Genomic DNA, 21,565 nt, shown 5'->3' with positions numbered 1-21,565 from the left:
AGACTGATAATTGCGATTGCGAGTGGAGCCTCATCCGTCACGACGACAGACCGCTAATACTGGTGAGCAAGACACAGCGAATCAAGATCGCTGTGACGAAACCAGCGTGCGTTTGTTCACCTTGGAGCAATGTAATCACACGAGACGGAATGACAACAACAAGATGGACGGCGAGATCTGGGAGAGTCAGCATACCTTATACTCTCCAGTAGAGTCAAAGACTTACCGACCCTACATAATCAGCGATGTTTGGCCGGGTATCTATTCCTCTCTACGTCTTGAATGGTATCTATTTCATCTCTTCGTCATCTTCATCTTTACATATCAACTCTTCACCTCCTCACTGAATCCTCCCAATATCTCCCTTCAACCTCGTCACAAATTCCTCAAAAAGTGGCGCCAACGAACAATCCCGATACTTGTCCACAAAAAGGCCATCCTTACTCTTCAAAGCCGCAACTTCTTCAGTATCCATCTCCTTCCCTTGCAACACCGTACCCTTGGGATACACCGGCCTTGTCCCGCTCTCGACCAATTCCACAAACGCCGGGTCAATCGGTACAGAACCCAAGAAAGGGACTTCGAACTCTGTTGCCATGACGGCTCCGCCGCCCTTGCTGAAAACGTTTGTGCATTCCGAACAGTTTGGGCAGATGAAGCCGGCCATGTTTTCTACTACGCCAAGGACTCTGATGCCGGTCTTCTTGCAGAAGTTGAGTTCCTTCTTGACGTCGCTGACGCTGATGGCTTGTGGGGTCGTGACCACGACGGCGCCGGCCAGGAAGGGGAGATACGGGTTGAGAGCGGGAGAGGGTGTGGTGTTCTTCAACAGTGTTTCGAGCAGAGAGATGTGTTCGTCGGAGGTACCGGGCGGCGTGTCGATGAGGAGGTAATCGAGCGGTGGCCATAGGACGTCGGTGAGGAACTGGCGAACCATGGCTGTCTTCTTAGGGCCGCGCCAGATTACAGCATCGGAGCGCGAGGCCAAGATGAAGCCTAGTGACATGCAGGATAAAGATCCAATCTTTTGGCCATCTGCAGCCGCCTCTCCTCCTTCTGTTTGCTCCGTTGTGCTTCCATCCTCTTCGCCCACTCTCTTATGCGTAGCCAATGTCTGCTCACCGTGTACATCCACCGGTATCCAGCCACCAGGCGCTTGCCTTACTTTTTCATTCTCGATACCAAAAAAGCGCGGTATACTCGGGCCTGTCAAGTCTATATCCAAAACACCGACCGAATGTCCTTGTAACGATAGGGTAAGGGCGAGCTGGGTAGTGACGCTTGATTTTCCGACTCCGCCTTTGCCGGAGAGCACGAGAAGGATGTTCCGTATGTTGTCAAGAGGCATGGCGAGATTGGGGGATTTGACGTGCCAGGGTTGGCGCGAGCAGTCGGAGAGTTGGTGGGGGTTGCGTCAGCGCAGGTCGATGGGATGCACTTCGTATGGCAGTGATGAATAAAGGACTTTACTCGCAGAGGTTTGGTGTTAGTCTGGAGCGTGATCGGATGGGCGAGAGGAGGAGTGGTGTAGGTGGTACCGCGGATGGCGCATAGTGTGAGGTGATTGAGGGTTGTGGAGCGCGCTTTGAAATCCGACAACCAGAAAGTGGCGGTTTGCGGCGAGATCGGAGGTCCGACCTTGACCCGAGCATGTACCAACACTTCTACTTAGGGCAGACTAGTTGTTTGTACTTGAAATCGTATTGATTGCTCTGTATGATCAATATGAGGCAAACCAACAAAAACGCATGCCTATTGGTATCAAATATAACCATCTCCTGGGACCCTGTCCCCTCGGCGCATAGATTGCCCAAATGCCGTTTCTAAACGACAGCCTTCTTCAGCGGGACTTCCTCACCAACCACCAATCTGTAACCCTCGGCACCCTTCTCAGTCTCCAAATCCTTGGGCTTTGCCGCCTTGGCACCAACCTCGGGGAAAGTAAACGCCTTACTCCTGCCTCCCTCCAAACCGCGCCATGCACCAACCGTGTTCCAGTTGGTCCAGGTCAATGCGCCGACCCATGGCTGCACATTCCATCCTAGCTCCAATGTGACATCCGTCCTATTGCCCAGCTTGCCAGTTATATCGGTGATCTTGTATTTGGGCTTGTTGTTCTCGAGGTGCAGTTCGCCGATGGGATAGGGCGACGTCGTCTTTGATTTGGACGCGGCGCGCTTCTTGGCGGATTGCTTAGGCAGCTTCGACTTCTTGTCGGGGTGAACAAAGTAGCCCGTGTGCCAGGGCGCTGACTTGGAAGCGAGGATGGCATCCCAGATGATGGCTTCGGACGGCGGTTCTGAGGCGCGTGTTGAGGGGTAGACGGCTTTGAGGTAGACGAAGACTTGCTTAGTGTTCCAGTTGAAGAGCGAGCTGAGATCTGTGCATGCGAGTGTTAGTTCTGCTGTTGCATTTGTATACCCGTAGCATGGTTGTGATTTGTGTAGGAGACGTACCAGCGTTGAGGTCGAACTTGATATGCGCGTATTCCTCCCTCTTGGGTGAGTAGTAATGCGGCCGCCCCATTACCAATTGTACATTCTGCAGCGATATGCTGGCTGACGGGTTCTGTGGGGAGATGAAGCTACTCAGTGCAATGACGCTCGCGACTGTGAAAGCGACCGTGGTGAAGAAGCCAAAGACATTCTGTAGACGCACAAGTGTCGAGTGCATCGTAGAGGTAGAAGATGAGCGCGGCGCTCTATCTTTGAACGTTTGTCGGCTATGAGAGGAAGAGAGGCTCGTTGGGAGTGGGCGTGAGCGTTTAGCTTTCGCTGGGTCCTAACACGTATCTGGCCTGTCGCGCGGAGGTCGGAGCTCAGCCCTATGAAACCAGGGTTCACCCATTCCACGCTAGTCCATCATCTCCACGGTTAGCATCTGACCTCGGACGACTGGACTTCACCACAAATGTCGGGTATACATAATGGTTCATTTGCGATTGCTACAGATAATGTGATATGGGTATCAACCTGCGCACAAGCTATCCTACACCGTCTTCTCCCATATCATCTTGCCCTCTATCTGATCCTATCATCTACGGGTATCATCTATGCATTTCCCATGTTATGTTCGAGCTGAACGCCGTGACGCCACGCTAGCATGCTTTGTGAAACGCTCAAACAACCCCGAATCGAAGTTCAGATGTACTATGAAGAGGAGTCTACTGGGCAGCAGGTGGTGCGCCGCCCCTTGGTCCTCCACGTCCACGGAAACCGCCACGACCACGGCCTCGTCCTCTACCACCTCGTCCACCATCAAGATTTGCCGGCGGTGGTACGTTCGAGTAGTTTCGCGGCTGGAAATTTGGGTTGTTGGGCACAACTCCTTCAGCGGGATCAGTGTTGTCGATGACGGTGAAGCCTCCCCGGCCCTTGTAGCCTCCTCCTCGTCCACGCGGGACGAAATCAGCAGAGCCACCTCGCAGGTTACCGCGAGTGTTTGTGCCATTGGGAGCCTGGTTCTGGTCTTGAGAGGCTTGGCCGTTGACTTGTCCAACACGGGGAGCGGTTCCGCCCCGGCCGCCACGACCACCACGAGGTGGTCCGCCATGGATTGGCAGTGTCTGCTGCTGTCCTTGCTGCGGTCCAGAGCTTTGACGTGGTGCCATGCCTCCGCCACGTCCGTTCGCGCCTCCGAAAGCTCCTCGGTATGAGCCACGGAGGGGTGGTGGCGTACCTGCTGGAACTAGCCCAGGGCCTCCAGGAGCACCGAAGCGGGGCATGTTGTACGAAGTAGGCGCTTGTTGTGGACGCCTGGCGGCAGCAGCACTAGAATAATGCACGACCTGCTGATCCGTCATGTTCACAACTGCAGTAGCCGGTACAGTTGATCCTCTGAACGGAGAACAACGGTCGCCGAGAGAAGTACCGCTCATAAAGGTAGCGTCGAATACAACATCGAGCAACAGAACACGCGCAGTGCGGGTTTTGCCAACCACAGTACCTGATGATCCGATTGGGACCCTTCCAGAGTCTTGAACATAGACAATGCGATCGCCAATGCTGAAGTGCTGGTGTCCCAATCGTTGTTCTGCATCAGAAGGCTTCAGCAGAGCGACACGGGGCACCTTTGTAACCGTCTTGGGCTCAACTTCTTGGGTGAGGGGAAAGTTGGCATCAGCGGCTGCCTCGATGAGCTTGACTGTATCCGAGTCGAGCTGCTCAGCGTCCAAGGGTACCTTCTCAAAGTTCTTCGTCTGAACACTCTTGAGCCAGGCTCCAATCTCCTTGACCTTCTGCTTCGCAACTTCGGGAGGATAAAAGTCCGTGTCTTCCCAGCCGTCACCCGTCGGGTTCATGATAATGGCGGCGATAAACTCCGGGAACTTGGTCATATACTGTTGCAAGAGGTTTATGGCCTTCTCGCTATACTCCCATCCGTTGGCTGACTTGCGAGAGTAGCCCAATACCTTGAGCTTCTTCGCTTCAAACTTGAGGTTCAGACCGAGATTGAGTTTAAGACCGCTTGAGTTGACATTGAATGACGACGTGAGCTTAGACAACGCAAGCGGCGGCATATTCAGATGCCTCGCCACCTGGTAGGATGGAAGATACGGCATGGACCTTTCTGCCATGATGACGACTTCGCGTCCAAAAGCTGGCTCTTGCTTCTTTAGCTTCGCGACCATGATCGTGGCCTTATTGTCGGCGTGGCCCATGACTTGTAAGGGACGGCCATACGCGTAGTCTCCAAGGTAGAATGCTCGGGCTCCCTCGGGGAACTCTTCTTCAATAGGAAGCGCCTCTTTCTCTATAAAGCGAGCATCTGCGCTGATAACCTCATCCACAACTATTTGTGTTGCATACTCCACTTGTAGTCCAGCGACCTCGCCGTATTCCTTGATGGTAGCGCCTTCGTCGGTCTTCTTGAGTCCCTTGAGCATTTCTACGTGCACGAGTGACTCAATCTCTCCGACATTGATGCCAAGACGCTTGCTGTACTGGCTTTCGATGCGGTTCGCAGTCTTCTTCCAGTTGGAAATCTCTTGTGGTCCATGGGGAATAGCAACGGGCGCAGGAGAATCGCCGCTCTCTGGCAGAACGTAGTCGAACAGCTCATCCGATACTTTTATTACCTTTGCTTCATGTAGGAACGGGTAGCCAACATGAACGGCCTTGCCGAGTTTTGCTTGTGCGTGCCCGACAGACTGTCGTGGCTCCGTATCTAGTAGTGTAATGACCATGCTCTCGTTACGGCTGTCTTGTTGGAAAACATTGACACCCGCAAACTCAAGCTTGCCATGGAACGGCAGAGTCTTCAAGCTGGGGAAGCCGGCCAGAGCTGAGGCACCCAGTTTGACGCCGTCCATGAGGCCAATGTAGTATTCTAGTCCGTCCATAGTCGGTAGGTCGAATATGTTCTCGATACATTTGCAGTGAGGAAGATCCGGGAATACACCTGGCAGAGATGACTGGTAGACAAAATCCAAATCTTTAGCGTAAGTGAACTTCAACGAAACGCCAAATGAATTACGCTGCTTCTCGTCCGGTGTCAGATCGTTCTCCTTGGTTGCCATGGCCTTAAGCAGACGATCTTCCTGGATGAATGGAATCTTGACGACAGCCTCCCAGTCCTGCTTCTTTCCGTTCATGTCGAGAGTGAAGTCTCGAGGATAGAAGTCGATGATCGGCGAATCCTCATTGGTCATGAGGGGATGGTAGGCTTTTGGTACGATGCTCTTACTGCGATCAGGCAGGACACCCATCAGTTGCTGGAAGGGCTTAAACGGCTGTCCAAGTCTGAAGTTGATGTCCGCCTTCAGACCTCGCTTGACGTCGGAAATCATAGGCGAGTAGTGGTAGCCATAGTACCATGGCCACGACGCGACTCCACGGTAGTAGTAAAAGAGAACCCACTGCAATCCTTGGACGTAGTTCTCCGTCAGTTTGCGAAGCTCTTCCTCGTTGCTGCGATCCCAGTCGAACTTGCTCTTGTAGTAGTCATTCTTCCACGCGTCAAACTTCTCGTCGTATTTCTTCTGCATCTCCGATTGGGCGTCCTCAGGCGAGATGTCAACGATCTTCGCCTGTTCGTACTTTTGTACAACGCGTACAATCGCTTTCGTAGATTCGTCATCCATCTCATCCTCCTCATCCGAGTCGCCTTCAACTAGCTTAGGTGGAGGTGTAACCTGAATGTGACGGTCGCCGTCGTCATTTTGGACAGTCTTCCAAGGGAGATGTAACTTGTCGGCAAGTTCTTGAACGAATTTTCGATCCTCCGCGTTGAGAGATACCGGAAGGTCCAACGGAGCTTGGTCTTTCTTTTCCATGTAATTACCCAGCCAGCTCTTGACCTTGGAGAACAGTTCCTTCTGCTGCGTGGTCATGACAACCGTGCCTCGTTTCGCCGTTTTGGCCATTACATCCTCCTTTCCAAGTTTCTTACCCTTGAACCAAGCAGCATCGGCATTCTCCGATTCGAAGTGACGGTATTCGATGTTTGAGAGTTCATCCAACAAGATAGCCAGGCGCTCCATGTTGATGACACCACCCTCGTTGATGTATCCTTTACCCTTGGGTAGGACAGTCTTGTAGACGTTGAACATGAGGGCCAAGGCGCCCTCATTGATATGCAAATGTGGAAGATTAGGAAGGAAATCGTTACCAACAAAGAAAGCCATGAGAATGAAATCGTCAATGACACGCTCCATGTCGAATGGGAAGCTAAGAGCACCGGGCTCTTCCAGTTCCTGGAACTCGAGTTCCAGGTATTCTCGAACAATGCTAAGGTGCATTAGGTAAAAGTTTTGGTGTTCCAACTCCTTGGACTTGGTTTGGCTCTGGCGGCCAAACGTCACCTCTTCACGCAGCAAGCTGAAGTGGGGGTCGTGGCTGAGCAAACCCAACATGATGAGGTCGGCATCGAGACCGTACAGGCAGTGGCGGCGGTTCGGGTCGTACCCCGGCTGTGCCTTGGCCTGACGGATGTACTCCATGACCTTGTGCTCTCCCTCTCCGGGGACCTCGTGACCAGACAGCACGACTTCCACGCCCTGCCAGTCTATGTCCTCGGAGACCTTCTTGTTGATGAAGTACTTGAGCTGCTGCGTGAGCTTCGCCATGAAAGCAGTACCTGGCGTAATGCAGTTGCTGTCGAACGCTTCCTCGGTCGGCATCTCTACGCCTTCGCGGATAGCCTTCTCCCGAGCCTTTTCAGTATCGAGAGCGGTTCGGAAACGTCGCGCACGCTGCTGGTTCATCTTGGCGCGCGGGGCGACACCATCAATGGCCATGAAGAAGAGCTGTTTGGGTTTAATTTTGCCAAACAAATGCTCGATGTAGTTGAAGATGGAGATGAACATCTGATCTTCGGACTTGCGCGCCGTGACGCTGTCGGAATCGTTGTGGGTGCAGTTATGGATGATGCCGTTCATGTCAAGCTGTGACTGTTAACTAACTGTGCGCATCGAATGCGACACAAGAGCACTTACGTAGAGACAGTCGAATTCGGGAATACGGTTCTCAGCAATGAGCTGCGAAATACCCGGATACCTTTCGGACATCCATCGAAAGAACTTTGGGACACCCATGGCTGCTGCTCCTGTCTAGGAATGGCTGAGGATAGGTTGTGGATTGTGTACAAGTGGCGGGGCTGAGAGTCGCAATATATAGTGGGCGACAAGGGGAGAAGATGGCAGTGAGAGAGGCGCGCAAAGGCGCTGGGGCGAGAGGGCGAGAGAGAGTATAGGGTGTTGGTTCTCGACGCTGGGGTCTTCAAAGAGTCGGAGTCTTGATCATAGACGCAATGGATATACGGGCGGCGACTGCCAAGCAAGTGGGGCGCTAATGGATCGACATCGGGGTTGGTCCAAACGCGAACTTTGGGAGCGCGTCGTGCGCCGTAGCTTCTGCGCATCACACTTCAAGATCGCATATATCCCACCACGCCCTTGACTATCAGCATACATTCACCCTCACCATGGACGAGACTATGAGTGGTAAGTCTGTTCACCTGTTGCGGGTTTGTTTTGCGACATTGCCATGTAGACTGAAGGCGAGCGAACTTCGTATACCACACCGACACAGTTGGCACATGGCGTACCAGCTCACTACCATACATGCGCAGTCGCTCAAGCCCCGACACTTTTGAACCCCTCAGAGACTTGGTTCTAACACTATCGCGACAGACGCTCACGATTCCCACGAGATGGACGACCAAGAGCAGTTGGAGCAGAAGCTCATCAACGAAGAGTACAAGATATGGAAGAAGAACAGCGTCTTTTTATACGATATGCTGTACGGCCGCGCGCTCGAGTGGCCTACGCTCACTACACAATGGCTTCCCGACAAGAAGCCTGTAGAAGGCACCAACATGAGCCAGCACCGCGTCATTCTTGGAACCCACACGTCGAACCAAGCCCAAAACTACCTACAAATCGCCCACTGCGAGATACCCGACTTCCGGGTTCCAGACTTGTCAGAGCTTAACGAAGAGCGCGGAGAAATCGGCGGCCACGGCAATGCGAAGCGACCCTTTGACTTCAAGATTGTGCAGAAGATCAACCACCCTGGCGAGGTCAACAAGGCGCGCTACCAGCCTCAGAACCCCGACATCATAGCATCGCTGTGTGTAGACGGCAAGGTGCTCATCTTCGACCGGACCAAGCACCCGCTGCAACCAAAGGACGATTCGATCAAGTTCGAGGCCGAGCTTGTAGGCCATAGCAAGGAGGGATTTGGCTTGAGCTGGAGTCCTCTGAAAGAGGGACACTTGGTGACGGGTAACGAGGATACCACAGTGAAGACTTGGGACATCAAGAGTGGCTTCTCCAAGAGCAACAAGACCATCAGTCCAACGGCGACATACAACGTTCACAGTGCAACCGTCAACGATGTTCAATACCACCCGATCCACAACTTCCTCATTGGTACCGCGTCCGACGATCTTACTTGGCAAATCATCGATACTCGTATGGAAACACACAAGAAGGCACTGTACAGGAAGGAGGCCCACGACGACGCAGTCAACTGCATCTCGTTCCATCCCGAGTTTGAAGGGACTTTCGCGACAGGCTCGGCAGACAAATCAGTCGGAATCTGGGATATGAGGAATTTTGACAAGAAGCTTCACAGCCTGCAAAATCACGCCTCAGATGTCATTGGTCTGCAATGGCACCCGCAAGATGCTGCCATTCTTGCCAGTTCCAGTTACGATCGCCGTATTTGCCTGTGGGATCTCAGCAAGATCGGTTCTGAACAGACGGCTGAGGAAGCAGAAGATGGCCCCCCTGAACTGTAAGTTATCGCGAACCTATTGTCAGCTCACGTACTAACATGCAACAGACTGTTCATGCACGGTGGCTTCACGAACCGAATCTGCGACTTTGACTGGAACAAGAACGATCCATGGCTCATGATGGGCGCTGCAGAGGACAACCAGCTGCAAATCTTCCGTCCCGCGCGCAAACTCGTTGAGCCAATCAAGAAGACTGTAAACCACGGAGATGTCTCAGACTGAGCTCCATCCATCGTGTGTCTTCCTTTTGAGATGGCTAACATGAGGGCACTTGTAGGGTAAGGTAGCGGTTCCCGTACCGATTGTACCGGTTTTCGATGCTTGGGAGCCATCTTCGTCGCCTCTGAGTTCTGTACCTGAAAGTTCTATACCCGAAGAGGAGGAAGCAAAGCCAGAGCAAGAGATCGCTGCTAATTCTGATGAGAGTGAGAGGACTTTGTATTTGCCCGCTACTCCGCCTTCTTCTCCATAGTAAGGAAGAAAACAAGAATGGTGTTGGGCGCAACGGCTTGGTGATATCCTTTGTCGGTTTTTTGCGATTCTAGTCGCGTAAACACATGAATCAAAACATATCTACCTCATTCCACCATCGCTGATATTAGTGAAGATGAAGGCTTCGTAGTGCTGTTGAGCGGGCGAGGGACAAGGGGCCCATGCTCACCTCCGAGGTACGAGCTCCCAGCTCCCCGCAATCGTCATCCCATCTCTCATGCACCCGCCATGTGAAATCAACATCACCAGCTCAGACGCAGAACCTGGGCTTGCATCGATCAACATCTGACCCTCTCTATTGACACGCCAGCTTCAGTCGAAGCAATCTGCCATGCTCCTCCTCGGCCTCACAGGCTCCATCGCGACGGGCAAATCGACCGTCTCGTCCATCCTCTCCAAGCCGCCCTATTCTCTTCCGATCGTAGACGCTGACCTCATCGCGCGGCAAGTCGTTGAACCCGGCACTGCAGGCTACAACGCCATCGTCGAGCACTTCCTACCTACCACACCGGATCTGCTTCTTCCCGATGCGACGCCCAAAGGACGCCCGCTGAACCGACCAGCACTAGGACGGAGAGTCTTTGGCAGTGGAGAAGAGAAGGAGCGCGACCGAAAAAAGCTGAATAGCATTGTACATCCTGCAGTACGAAAGGAGATGTATAGACAAATGGTATGGGCATACCTGCGCGGCAACTGGGCGGTCGTGCTAGACGTCCCTCTCCTTTTTGAGAGCGGCTGGGAACGCTACTGTGGCACTATCCTCGTTGTTGGCGTGTCGGATCCCGCAATTCAGATACAACGCCTACGCGATCGTGATTCGCATCTTACCGAAGAAGATGCGCGGAACCGCGTTATGAGTCAAGGCGACGTGCGCGAGAAAGCGGAGCGCTGTTTGCGGAGAGGCCCGGGCAACGGCGTCGTGGTCTGGAATGATCACGACAGGAGCTATCTTGAGAAAGAGATACAGAGAGTCATGCAGGATGTTAGAAGCAATAGTCCGCGGTGGTGGAGTTTCCTGCTTTGGGTGAACCCGTTGTTTGGTGCGCTGGCTGGTATGTTGAGCTGGTACAAGATGCGGAACGTGCAATTACAATGGGAAGAACAGAAGAAGCGGGAGAAGGCGAAACTGTAGGACTTGATTTGATTTGTTGACTCTGTTGGCTGTGCGCTGAAGACAGAAGGAGTGTCGGTGCTAATGTGTGTTGGTGTTTGTTGGATGTGCGCATAGATATCTTAGCAATTGGCGGCACAGGTGCTGTGTCACGGTAAATGCTTTCAAATTCCTCAGTTTGTGTGTTTATTTCATGTCTTTTAATCATGTCTCGCCGGTCTGCATATTGTTTTGCTCTCGTCGTTCTGCTATGCAGTCGAAAAGTTGTCTACCTTCACTTCTGCTCCACTGTCGCTGCAATGCGTTCAAAATCCACCACACCACACCGACGTTTCTTCATTCGCCCCGCCGCTCGCAAATCAGCAGGCCGGAACCGATCTTCTCTCTGTAAAACATATTTCCACGAGCCTCTTGTACGTCAATCTGGTGGACTGCAATTAAATGACCATAGTGCGAGCATGAGTTCCATAACGCCCCAATCCTTTGTCGACGATGGCGGATCCTTCACCAAGCGCATACCTCGCGGTCTCGATCAGCGCCACGTTGCGCGTTGGATCGCTAGCAGCAAATCAGAGGCCTCAGCCTACACGGGCAGTTTTGTCGATGACGGCGCGGACATGCAACTCCCTCCTGGAGTAGCACCAGGCTTTGGTCCAATCGACACACGATTCTACAAGCAGAAGAAACGAAAAGAACCCAGAGATGGTGTGCAGACAGTGTGGAGTGATGACGTGCAAAAGGCGATCAGCGGAGATATACAACGGAACTTGGAGAAAATAAGGGAATTGGGCGGACTGGAAGTTAAGCGGACGGATCGTGATGGCTGTCAGGACAAGAAACCTGGGGATCAAGAGAAGGTGAAGAAGGACACTGTGACTGTCCCTATGCCACCCCAATGGGGAACCTTCGTCATCAAAGCAGATGATGGTCGCGTTATCGTTGTAGACAAGGATGGTGAGTTTGACTCCGGACCACAGAAGGCTCTCAGTGAGCAACCAAAACATTGGGTCAAAGCAGCATCTACCGTCGAGTCAGCCTCTCTGGCCAGAGGTCCGGTTCCTCATTCTACACCGATGCATCGCACGTCTTCCCGTCAGACAAAAGAACGTTCGAAAGAGAAGCAGAAACAAAAGAGTGGCAGTGAGAAGAATGTCAAAAACAATAAGTCTCGTCGCTCACATCTCTCATCATCCAAGACACTTACATCCATCTCCGAATCAGAATACGAAGAAGGCTACCTGCACTCTGATGGCGAAGACATGGGTTCGCCGACAGGTTTCATGATGACAGGTGGAGCGAGCGGTTGGCCCTCTAGCAGAGCTTCATCTGTAGCTCATACAGCTGTATCCATGAGCGACGCGTACGAATACATTGTGCCAGGATCTCCAACCAAGGCCATCAGTGAGGGATTCAGATATGTCAGACCACGCTCACAAGGTTACAAAGACATCATTCCGGTGTCGAACTCCTGGATTGAGAAGAAAGCGTCGTCTATGCGTTCGCCACCCGCTAGACGGCCGTCTCCTGACATATTGCCAGTTAAAGGAGACACTAAGGTATTGTCAGAGGTATCTTGGGATGGTGGACAGTTTGAGAGTGCATGGAAAGTCGCCAGTCCAAGTCACTCATGCAAGAGCCACAGATCGACTCATACTAGCAACAAGTCGCCAAAATCAAAGAATGACTCGGACAGTGCTTCAGGGAAGAGTCATGCAACGTACAAAGCGCCTACAGTCGAAGATGCGTCAGGAGAGGAGGACTATATTGCGACTGGATGGGGCGGCAGTGTGAAGAGCACTGAAACTCAAGGTTGGGGTCGTAACCAAAATAACAATGAGGAGAGTTCTAGTAGTAAGAAAGAAGGCAGAGAACCTGCGTCGATGTTGTCTGCAAACACGCCTCACCCACATACCTGGGCAGGTGCGGGTAGCAAGTCTTCAAGCGAACGAAGCTGGAGCAAGAGACCCAAAGCCACTGACAATGCTAGTTGGACCGGTGTCGAGTCTCCTACTTTTCAGCAAATCGCCAACAGTCCTACGTCTGTACATTTTGGCAGTCCTACACTTCCCTTGGGCGATACTACATGGGATGGTCTTGAGAGAAACAAATCAACCAGTGAGGTCGGTGTCGTAGGTACAGGGAGTGAGCGGGCGTCTCTGGGTCGTCAAAGCCAAGTATCAAGTATACAGTCTGCTCGTCGAAGTCACGGTAGCCATGATACCCGTAGAAGTCATAGGAGCAGCAAGCACGTACACCCTACAGGCTGGGAAGACGGTCAAGCAGGCTGGGCGGGCGGAAGTCAGACTAGCCATCTGAGTCGACACTCCCAACGACCTGACGATGCAGCCATTTGGCCTGGTAGCCATGCCGTCAGCGAACAGAGCTGGAGTAGTCAGAAGGCTCGTGTTGATGACGACAGCGGAGGCCAATGGGGTGGTGCCGATCAAGATGTGGGGAAATACGCGAATGGATATGATGAGGACAACGCGACATATCTAAACGATAGTTGGAATGGTGTTCCGGTGAGGGTTGGGAGTCGCGCGGGGAGCAGGAGCCCGAGGCAGAGTAGTGCCGCGACGGGCTGGGTGTAAGGATGGCGCGACAGGGCAACCGCGAAGGAAAAAAAGCAAGTGGGGCAATGGGAAGACGAATTGACATGTCGAGTCAGTTCCTAGAGCGCATAAAATTACTAAATCATACAAAATATTCAGCTCAAGATGACGGTGTCTACTAAGGCAGGGCTGCACAGCAATTAACATGCACATCAGCAGTCAGCATGGCGAACCAACGAAACTCAGCCCTGCGAGCGTGATGCAGCAAACTCGCGTGCATCCTGCCTCATCGCGTTCTGCAATGGGAGCCCGCGTACATATATGCGCGTCGAAACACCAACGGCAAGCAGCGCGATACTCGAAGGACCAGCAGATGGTCCAAACTTCACAAGGTCGCCAACCACCTATATAAGTCTATGACATACCTGTGACAATTGGCAGCCTCAGAGCAACATACGAGAAGCCTCGAACAGGCGCCTCTACTGCACGTACTACTGCCTCAGCACACTGTAAGCTGCAAGGCCTGGGATGTACGCGCAGAGAACGAAGCACCGTTCACGTCGTTCACGTCTATATCGCGAGCGCGCCGAGTCGCGTTTTGGTGGCGCAAGTGACACTGCAGGTGGATCCGGAGAGTCGTAGCCAATGGAGGGTATTGCATAAAGTGGCTAGGAGGGTTAAAACCAGTTTTCCGTCATAGTTTCGGGACATGATCCTGGCCTGAGTGGAGAAGACGGACGCGATTGTGGGAGGCGGCCCCTAAGTGCGTGATGGACACGCTAAAGTACGAGGGAGACTGGGGACGCGTTTGAGTGCTGGTCTAATAGCTTCGTGACCCAGCTGCACATCCATCTCTCTTACTCTTCTTCTCCAGGCTTGACTCTGTGTGTTCAGGTTCTCTGTCGTTGACCCAGACATTCTCTAATCACTGTGAGAGACGAAGAGTCCATCATTGTTGTTCTTGTTGTTTTGGTCTGGCCGCCTTGAACCGACCTAGTCGCGAAAGAGATACGATAACCAAACCACCCCACCTTTCGCACCTTCCGTCCCAACGACAATCACCTTCAACACCACCACCGCGAGTCCTCAGTCACATCAATTGCGCTTTCGGGCCGATATATCTACCTGTACTCATATCAATCGCTATCGCGACATTTTCGACAGTCTTTACCATGGCCACCTCTACGCGCCAGCCCTTCGGCGAGATCGGCTCGTCGCGGCTCCAGGTACTCCAGAGCGCGAAGAACAGGCAAAATGGTAAGGCGCTCCAATTCACGTGCCACTGCATTCACTAAACGCGTATGCGACAGCTATCTCGCCAAATTTCACGTCGCCGCAGGGTCTGAAGTCAATCCCCACGCCATCGACGGGTAAGCGCCAACGCGCACCCGAGATCTACGAAGATGCCGACTCCGAGAACGTGGACCCTTCCGTCTTCAGCAGCCCGACCAAGAAGTCGAGGACGGCCAACAACAGCATCGACGCGGGATACGTCAAGCCCGCTAGCTTCTCAATCTTCACTTCGCCCGTCAAGCCCAGCAGTGCCAGCCTCAATGCCACGCCTTCCGTCCCGTCTGTGCGCAAAGCCCTCTCGTCACCCAGCACCGCCAAGTCAACGCCCATCACCAACAGCCGCGGCTCACCCAAGAACAAGCGTCTCCATGCCATTTCCAAGCGTCGCGCATCCAGCTCGCCCTTCCGACGCGTCGACCCACCCTCCTTCAACCTGAGCAGCCCCAGCCTACCCTTCTCCATCGACGCAGCCCTCAGCGGCTCCATCTCCACCTACACACCCAAGGCCCCTACTGTAGCCGCCACTCCCGCCTCAGCACCAGCCGCCCAGGCAGCCCCTGTCCTCGATGACAATATGCCCAAGAGCTGGTTCTTCGACATCCACGAAGACACGCCCGAGCAAGAAGCCGCAAACCTCATGGAACACTCGGCATCCGTCCTAGACATCTCATCCGACGACGACGCAGCAACCAAGTTCCGCAACGAGGACCGCGGCAAGGAGAACGTCCCGCCTCCAGACTTCCTCGCTGCTGCAAACACCCGCAAGCGCAACCATGCTTCTTCCTTGGACGACGGCTATGAGACTGATATCCTGGTCCAAGCACCTGCTAAACATCCTCGTCGCACGCGCAAGGTTGTCCAGGATGCTATGGATGAGGACAGGAAGCCGCTCGGTGATCTTGCGCCGAGCGAGTTCTACGCTGAGGGCTGTGACGCCACAAGTTACGTTACCGTTGACGCGGGAATTGAGAAGCCGTCAGGGTTGTCCAAGGAGTTTGATGCTAGCAGTGTGACACCAGAGAAGAAGAAGAAGAAGCACGTCGTTGTTGATGAGGTACCCGCTGCAGTTGAGGAAGAGACAACAACACCATCAGTATCTAAGGGCATCGTTGCTGCGCCTGCTGCTGTTGACGTACCTGCTGTAGAGGCCGCTGTCGAGATCACATCACAGTCATGTGAGGTACCTGTTGCAGCGTCATAAGCCATGTTCCTTGCTTATGCTTTATTCTTCTTCTCTTTCTGTCTACTTTGGACTACCCAATTGGCGTTTGGATTACCTCAAGGCGTTTCTATTAGCTTGTCACGATCATGTCCACGCTTGGTTACGTGTATACGATGGGATCAGGCGTTCTAGGTTTCTTGTCTATCCTTGTGATACCTTTACTGCAAGCACATAGCTGCTCACCTGTTATGCCTGAATAATACAAGAATTTATTTTCAACAGATATTCTATTGCTGTGAACGCTGACTCTGATGATCGTGATGACTATGCTGCGAGTTTCTTTATGATCCGAGTATCGACTTGTCGTACTCTGCAGTCTTGTCTATGGATTACCCTAGTTTCACTTCCGCGAGTGCGCGTCTGAAGTTCCTCTTCCTCCACGACCGCCTCGGCCGCGTGGTACATACGAGGCATTCGCGTCGTGCTGGCCGCGACCCCGACCACGCGAAGGCGCAGAGTCACCTCGACCTTGAGCTGGCGGTACGAACTGTCCGCGACCGCGCGAAGGACCAAAGCCACCCTGATTATGAGCAGGCATAAACTGGCCACGACCATATGAAGGCGCAAAGTCACCTCGGCCTTGAGCAGGTACGAATTGCCCACCACGACCACGATGACCTCCGTTGAACGCACCCCTACCCCCACCTCTTCCACGATTTCCATGCGTGGGCAGCGGCCAGAACTTCTCCCGCATTTCTCTATCCACACCCGCACTTCTCTCCTCCATCGCACGCAGTACAATCGGCCCGCTCTTTCCCTCTCTCACAAGCACCAGAGCGCGGTTCGGTCTCCGCTCCCGCTTCAACACATCCCTGAAGCGAACAAGCAGAGCGACGAGTTTTCTCAACGACTCCTGTTGTTTCGATTCCCATATCTTCACTCTATCTGTCGCGTCTTCTTTCTTAACTCGATTCACTGTTCCAAGCCCTTTATCATAGGGTCCAGTGAAAAGTAAACTCGTGCGGCCGAACCAGAGCTGGTCTTGACATTGGACCAGACCCGCTCCTTCTGGGTTATAAGCTTGCGTCTTGAGCTCTAGCATCTGGGAGGTGGGGACGATGTGGCCTTTTTGCAGGACGCGGATGGGGGCGTTGTATGTAAATTTTCCGCGTTCAGCAAGGCCTCCTTCGTTTGCTCCACGTACAGCTGCGGCTTCGGTCTGGGTGAGATCGTCCGGGATGATGCCATCGTCGTAGGCATCTGCTTCGAAGCGACAGACGACGTTGAGGGGACCCATTGTGTAACGTATCGCACGGTAGTGACTTGTTGCATCTTCCATACCTTCGGTTGTCCGTGTAAAATCCTTTTCGAAGTTGAAGCCGTAGCTCTTGCCATCTGCATGTTTCCACCATCGTGATTCTCGGCGTACCTGAAAGGTGCGCGGACGAAGTTAGTCTATGTCTCACATCCAGTGTGTACAATGAATTCCTTACGATGACGAGCGTGTTGAAGACAAGGTAGATATTGAGCCGGAAAGGCCCGTTTGATTTGCCTTGGGCGAATTCTAGTAAGATACGGAGATTGTTTCGGTCTGCGAGGACATCGACATCATGGAAATTGGTGTTTGGCGCCATGAGGTTCAGCGCATGGAACATTGGCAAGTATGGATTCCTCGGCTGACGAGCGTAGTTGTAGTCACTATATGTGAAGCCACTATCTGGTTTGAGCGTGTGTGGTAGGGGTGGTTGTTGCCATTTTGCTGGCTCACCCGGCACTAGATATGCGTGAGTTTCTACGCACTCAAGGTCTCGACGGATATTTGCCTGATGACAGGTCGAAATCTACTTACCAAAGATAGTATTCGTGCCATCGTCAGAAGCTTGCCAGTTGTAGCAACACAATAGTTCCGGATCTCGGTCCCATACTACCTGTTCCGCTACCGGTATGAGTTCATCCTTGTCGATGGTCTCTAGGATCTCACCCGCATCTCTTGCAATACTTTGGTCGAAGCGCTCTTTTTTCTTCTGCTGTTTCTTAGCTTTGACTGGATCGACCACAACCTCCTCTGTAGGCTTGATATCGGCTTCGTCTTCATCATCCAAATCGGAATCCTCGTCCTCTTCGGTTGCGATGACGGGTTCTGTGTTGCTGTCGTCCTGCAGCTGCTGCCAGCTCGATCCTCCCAAGGCGAGAGCAATCTTGGACTCGAAAGACATGGTTGCTGAGCTCATGTTTGGTGCTGCAGGATCATCCACAGGATTTGGCCTGATGGTGCGTTGTTTTTGAGGGTTATGAGAGGATTTTGATCCTGTTGCGTCTGACCCGTGTCCTTCTCTCCCTCGCTTCCGTCCGTCACTGGGACCAGGAATGGAGCTTTTCTCGCTAAAGGCTTCAATGAATAGTGAGTGAAGGGTCGAATTTAGGTTGCTTGACCAACGAACCGTGCATGCCGGTCGTTCGGTAGTGCTCTTGGGAATCGTACTATTGAGAAAAATATGCGATGCGCAAAGTAACTCAAAACGAGAGATTCATACGCGCCCCCCAAAGTGAGTGTAGTGATAGATTGGGTATGTTCTGCGGGTATCTAGATGTTGCGGATCAGGGGGATTATAATCGCACACGTAGCCAGCGTGCCGTACGTAAACACAGACAGTATATTTCAGATATACGTATATCCAACTGAGTTTAGGTCGCTGACAGACATGAAAGATGTAGTGTACAAAACGAGATTCTGGGTTGCGCAGGGAGACGATACAGAACTCAGTTAGCGTTTCGCATAACAACATGTCGCGTATGATCCGCCCGCCGTACCGACCCCTACCGCGGCATGAGTCAAATGCACATGACGATATCAACAAGCTTATAAGAATTCCAGAGACCAGATATAGCATTGTTTCACTCCATTTTCCCAAACGAACATGTCTATATACTTTCAAACTATAGATATATCATCACAACTTCCATCCACGTTTCTTCGCAAGCGCCGTCTCCTGCCTGACCGCCAAATCCGCAATGATCTCCTCACTTCCACCACCAACAACCTGTGACATATTAGCATAGTGTCCTTGGCATATTAGTATTCCGAAGAATCAAGCATACCATCATCCTCAAATCGCGACTGATTTGTTCAACGATAGCACCAGGCCCACCTTTCTGATATCCAGCGCCACCAAATATCTGCTGAGCCTCTCGATTCGCCATCTCAAGTATACGGCCACCATGTACCTTGCTCAAGGCGATTTGGCCCGCGATCTCGGGATCTTGCCAGCCGAGAGGCGATTGTTGGATGTGGTAAGCGAGTTGCTCTAGCCATGCCCAGTGGCTCTCTACATATCGACCGATTGTAGCTAATTTGTGCGCGATGATCTGGTTGGAGATGAGGGGCTTGCCAAAAGTGTGTCGCTTGTGTGCGTAGTGGAATGATTCGCTCAGACAGGTCCGCGCTTTCCTGTTGCATCCTATGCTCATGATGAAGCGTTCCTTATTGAAGTTTGTCATGACAATGCGAAAACCCTCGTTTTCTTTACCGACAAGATTACTGACGGGAACGCGGACGTCGTCCATTTCTACGAAGCTTGCGCCTCCGCCTTTCTGACCGGAGTTGGGTATGCGACGGTGCGTAAGACCGGGTGAGTTGGTGGGAATGACTAGTACAGAGATGCCACTGGCGCCTGGTCCACCAGTACGAACGGCGGTTGTCATATGTGTGGCCCATGGCATACCAGTGATCCATTTCTTGTATCCGTTCACAATGTAGAACTGTCCGTCTTCGGTCTTCGTTGCGGTGGTTTGGAGGTTCGCGACATCGGACTGCACAGTGATGTTAGCATTCTTCTCTTTAGTTCCCAGGAGAAGCACACATACCCCACCACCTGGCTCAGTGATGCCCAGGCAGAAACTTGTTTCCCAAGTAAATAATCCCGGCAACCACTTCTTCTTCTGCTCCTCGGTTCCATGATGCACAATCGGTGGAACACCAATCACACTTCCACCTCCCAATGCGGTGCCCACGCCCCCCTCTATCCTACTGTTCTCATCCGTCATAACCATCAAGTGAAACAAGTCCAAATCGCCAACCGGTATACCCGCTGGCCCCGGTACATTGCGTGGACGATATGGCTCTGGCACATCAGCAAAGGCGAAGCCAGTCTGCGCCCATTTTAATCGTTCTTGCGCGGGCGCTTCGCCGGCCTCTTCCCATTCCAACATATATGGCTTTATGTTCGTATCGATGTATGCGCGGCACGCATTGCGGAGTTTTTTGTGCGAATCATTGTAGTAGGGAGACGTAAGGGAGGAGTACCATGAAGGTTCGCTCCATGGTGCCAAGTTGCCGAAGGCCTCTTTCTTTTGAGGTTGCATCACGGAGGGAAGAGGTGTCGTGGTCTGGGGCTTGGGATTCGCCATCGCACTCGTTTCGTGTTGTTGCGTGACATGTTCGCAGGAACGAAGAGTCTATGTAAAGACCGCCGGATCCTACTGTGGAGGAGTCGAGATGCCGCGGCTGAACGATGGTGATCATGTTGACTCGCGTGCTAAAATGCGGGGGTGTGTTGCTGATTCGCGCACCCCTGGGGCGTTAGCCCTACCATTACTTAGATGAAGAGAACATACCGTGCAAGTGTACAAAGATTTTATGTTCAACGCACCCTAGGGATTGTGAGTGAAAAGAAATGAGATAACGTCACGATAGGAAAGGATGGATCAATTGTGATGTGAAACCTGCGAAGCTTTATTGATGTCTCGATGCTATTTACATGGACACAAGACTTCCGGCAAGACGTCGTCCATTATTATATTCCTCCACTCGTATCTTCCTTCCGGAATGACACGTTTACCTGACGCAGTAACCACCGTCGATGAGGAGATCGGAACCAGTGCAGTAGGATGAGGCATCCGATGCGAAGTAGACGTAGGCACCCTTGAGCTCAGTAGCCTTGGCGTCACGACCCATGGGGATCATGGAGTGCCACAGCTTCTGGATGTCCTGGGGAACGAAGTCGGAGAGACCAGTGTCAATGTATCCAGGGGAGATGGAGTTGACACGGGCAAAGTCCCTCCACTCGTTGGCGAGCGACTTGGCGAGGTGAATGCAGCCAGCCTTAGCAACGTTGTAGGAGGCCTGCTCCTGGGGGAAGTTGGCAATGTGGCCGGACATGGAGGAGGTGATGACGAGAGAGCCAGTCTTGCGCTCGCGGAAGTGGAGACCGACGGCACGGGCGCAGTTGAAGGTACCGGTCAAGTCGGTCTGGATGACCTCGTTCCACTGCTCAACGGTAGCGTCGAGGATACCGTTGTCGGCAGTCTTTCCGGCGTTGGCGATGAAGACATCGACCTTGCCGAAGTCCTTGATGACGTCCTGGACGAGCTTCTCGCACTGAGCGTACTCGTTGACCTGGCACTTGTAGGCCTTGACCTTGACGCCGTACTTCTCGCTCATCTCCTTTGCGTTCTTCTCGGCACCCTCGGCGCGAGAGTTGTAGGTGATGGCGAGGTCGGCACCGTACTCAGCGCATCCTCGGGCAGCCTCTGTGCCAATACCGGTGGGGCCGGAGGCACCGGTGACGATGACGACCTTGCCCTTAAGGCTGAAGAGGTCCTTGAGCTCGGTAGCTTGGGGAACGGTGATGGGCATTGTGGCGATTATGTGGGTTTATGAAGAGTAAAGAAGTTTGGGGTATATAAAATGGGAATTGAGTTGAAGTGTGATGTTAT

At 52.7% G+C, this 21,565-nt stretch overlaps 10 protein-coding genes across 10 annotated transcripts; 4 read left to right on the top strand and 6 right to left on the bottom strand.

Annotated features, from left to right (window-relative positions):
• Positions 1–340: 340 nt before the first annotated feature.
• Positions 341–1,348, bottom strand: CFD1 (cytosolic Fe-S cluster assembly factor cfd1; the record flags this gene model as incomplete). The annotated part of the gene is made up of 1 exon (XM_051732242.1): positions 341–1,348. The coding sequence occupies one exon, from the start codon at positions 1,346–1,348 to the stop codon at positions 341–343; it is 1,008 nt and encodes a 335-aa protein (XP_051588033.1).
• Positions 1,349–1,823: 475 nt separating this feature from the next.
• Positions 1,824–2,673, bottom strand: J4E82_005981 (uncharacterized protein; the record flags this gene model as incomplete). The annotated part of the gene is made up of 2 exons (XM_051732241.1): positions 1,824–2,380; positions 2,457–2,673. The coding sequence occupies 2 exons, from the start codon at positions 2,671–2,673 to the stop codon at positions 1,824–1,826; spliced, it is 774 nt and encodes a 257-aa protein (XP_051588032.1).
• Positions 2,674–3,163: 490 nt separating this feature from the next.
• J4E82_005980 (uncharacterized protein) lies at positions 3,164–7,534 on the bottom strand (the record flags this gene model as incomplete). Its single annotated transcript, XM_051732240.1, has 2 exons — positions 3,164–7,384; positions 7,436–7,534. 2 exons carry the CDS (start codon positions 7,532–7,534, stop codon positions 3,164–3,166), a joined length of 4,320 nt encoding a protein of 1,439 aa, XP_051588031.1.
• Positions 7,535–7,923: 389 nt separating this feature from the next.
• On the top strand, positions 7,924–9,462 carry J4E82_005979 (uncharacterized protein; the record flags this gene model as incomplete). Its single annotated transcript, XM_051732239.1, has 3 exons — positions 7,924–7,942; positions 8,132–9,239; positions 9,288–9,462. The coding sequence occupies 3 exons, from the start codon at positions 7,924–7,926 to the stop codon at positions 9,460–9,462; spliced, it is 1,302 nt and encodes a 433-aa protein (XP_051588030.1).
• Positions 9,463–10,063: 601 nt separating this feature from the next.
• J4E82_005978 (uncharacterized protein) lies at positions 10,064–10,864 on the top strand (the record flags this gene model as incomplete). Its single annotated transcript, XM_051732238.1, has 1 exon — positions 10,064–10,864. The coding sequence occupies one exon, from the start codon at positions 10,064–10,066 to the stop codon at positions 10,862–10,864; it is 801 nt and encodes a 266-aa protein (XP_051588029.1).
• Positions 10,865–11,142: 278 nt separating this feature from the next.
• J4E82_005977 (uncharacterized protein) lies at positions 11,143–13,434 on the top strand (the record flags this gene model as incomplete). The annotated part of the gene is made up of 3 exons (XM_051732237.1): positions 11,143–12,340; positions 12,389–12,658; positions 12,704–13,434. The coding sequence occupies 3 exons, from the start codon at positions 11,143–11,145 to the stop codon at positions 13,432–13,434; spliced, it is 2,199 nt and encodes a 732-aa protein (XP_051588028.1).
• A 1,133-nt stretch (positions 13,435–14,567) lies between these two features.
• On the top strand, positions 14,568–15,889 carry J4E82_005976 (uncharacterized protein; the record flags this gene model as incomplete). Its single annotated transcript, XM_051732236.1, has 2 exons — positions 14,568–14,652; positions 14,706–15,889. The coding sequence occupies 2 exons, from the start codon at positions 14,568–14,570 to the stop codon at positions 15,887–15,889; spliced, it is 1,269 nt and encodes a 422-aa protein (XP_051588027.1).
• A 361-nt stretch (positions 15,890–16,250) lies between these two features.
• J4E82_005975 (uncharacterized protein) lies at positions 16,251–18,081 on the bottom strand (the record flags this gene model as incomplete). Its single annotated transcript, XM_051732235.1, has 3 exons — positions 16,251–17,279; positions 17,344–17,624; positions 17,700–18,081. The coding sequence occupies 3 exons, from the start codon at positions 18,079–18,081 to the stop codon at positions 16,251–16,253; spliced, it is 1,692 nt and encodes a 563-aa protein (XP_051588026.1).
• Positions 18,082–18,801: 720 nt separating this feature from the next.
• Positions 18,802–20,257, bottom strand: J4E82_005974 (uncharacterized protein; the record flags this gene model as incomplete). Its single annotated transcript, XM_051732234.1, has 3 exons — positions 18,802–18,891; positions 18,950–19,660; positions 19,715–20,257. 3 exons carry the CDS (start codon positions 20,255–20,257, stop codon positions 18,802–18,804), a joined length of 1,344 nt encoding a protein of 447 aa, XP_051588025.1.
• A 427-nt stretch (positions 20,258–20,684) lies between these two features.
• Positions 20,685–21,485, bottom strand: J4E82_005973 (uncharacterized protein; the record flags this gene model as incomplete). Its single annotated transcript, XM_051732233.1, has 1 exon — positions 20,685–21,485. One exon carries the CDS (start codon positions 21,483–21,485, stop codon positions 20,685–20,687), a length of 801 nt encoding a protein of 266 aa, XP_051588024.1.
• Positions 21,486–21,565: the final 80 nt, after the last annotated feature.

This window comes from Alternaria postmessia (assembly GCF_024291825.1).
Source record: "Alternaria postmessia strain BMP 2775 chromosome Unknown scaffold_33, whole genome shotgun sequence".
Lineage (NCBI taxonomy): Eukaryota > Fungi > Ascomycota > Dothideomycetes > Pleosporales > Pleosporaceae > Alternaria > Alternaria postmessia.
The sequence above is the reverse complement of the archived record's forward strand: the minus strand, read 5'-3'. Positions and strand labels throughout refer to the sequence as shown.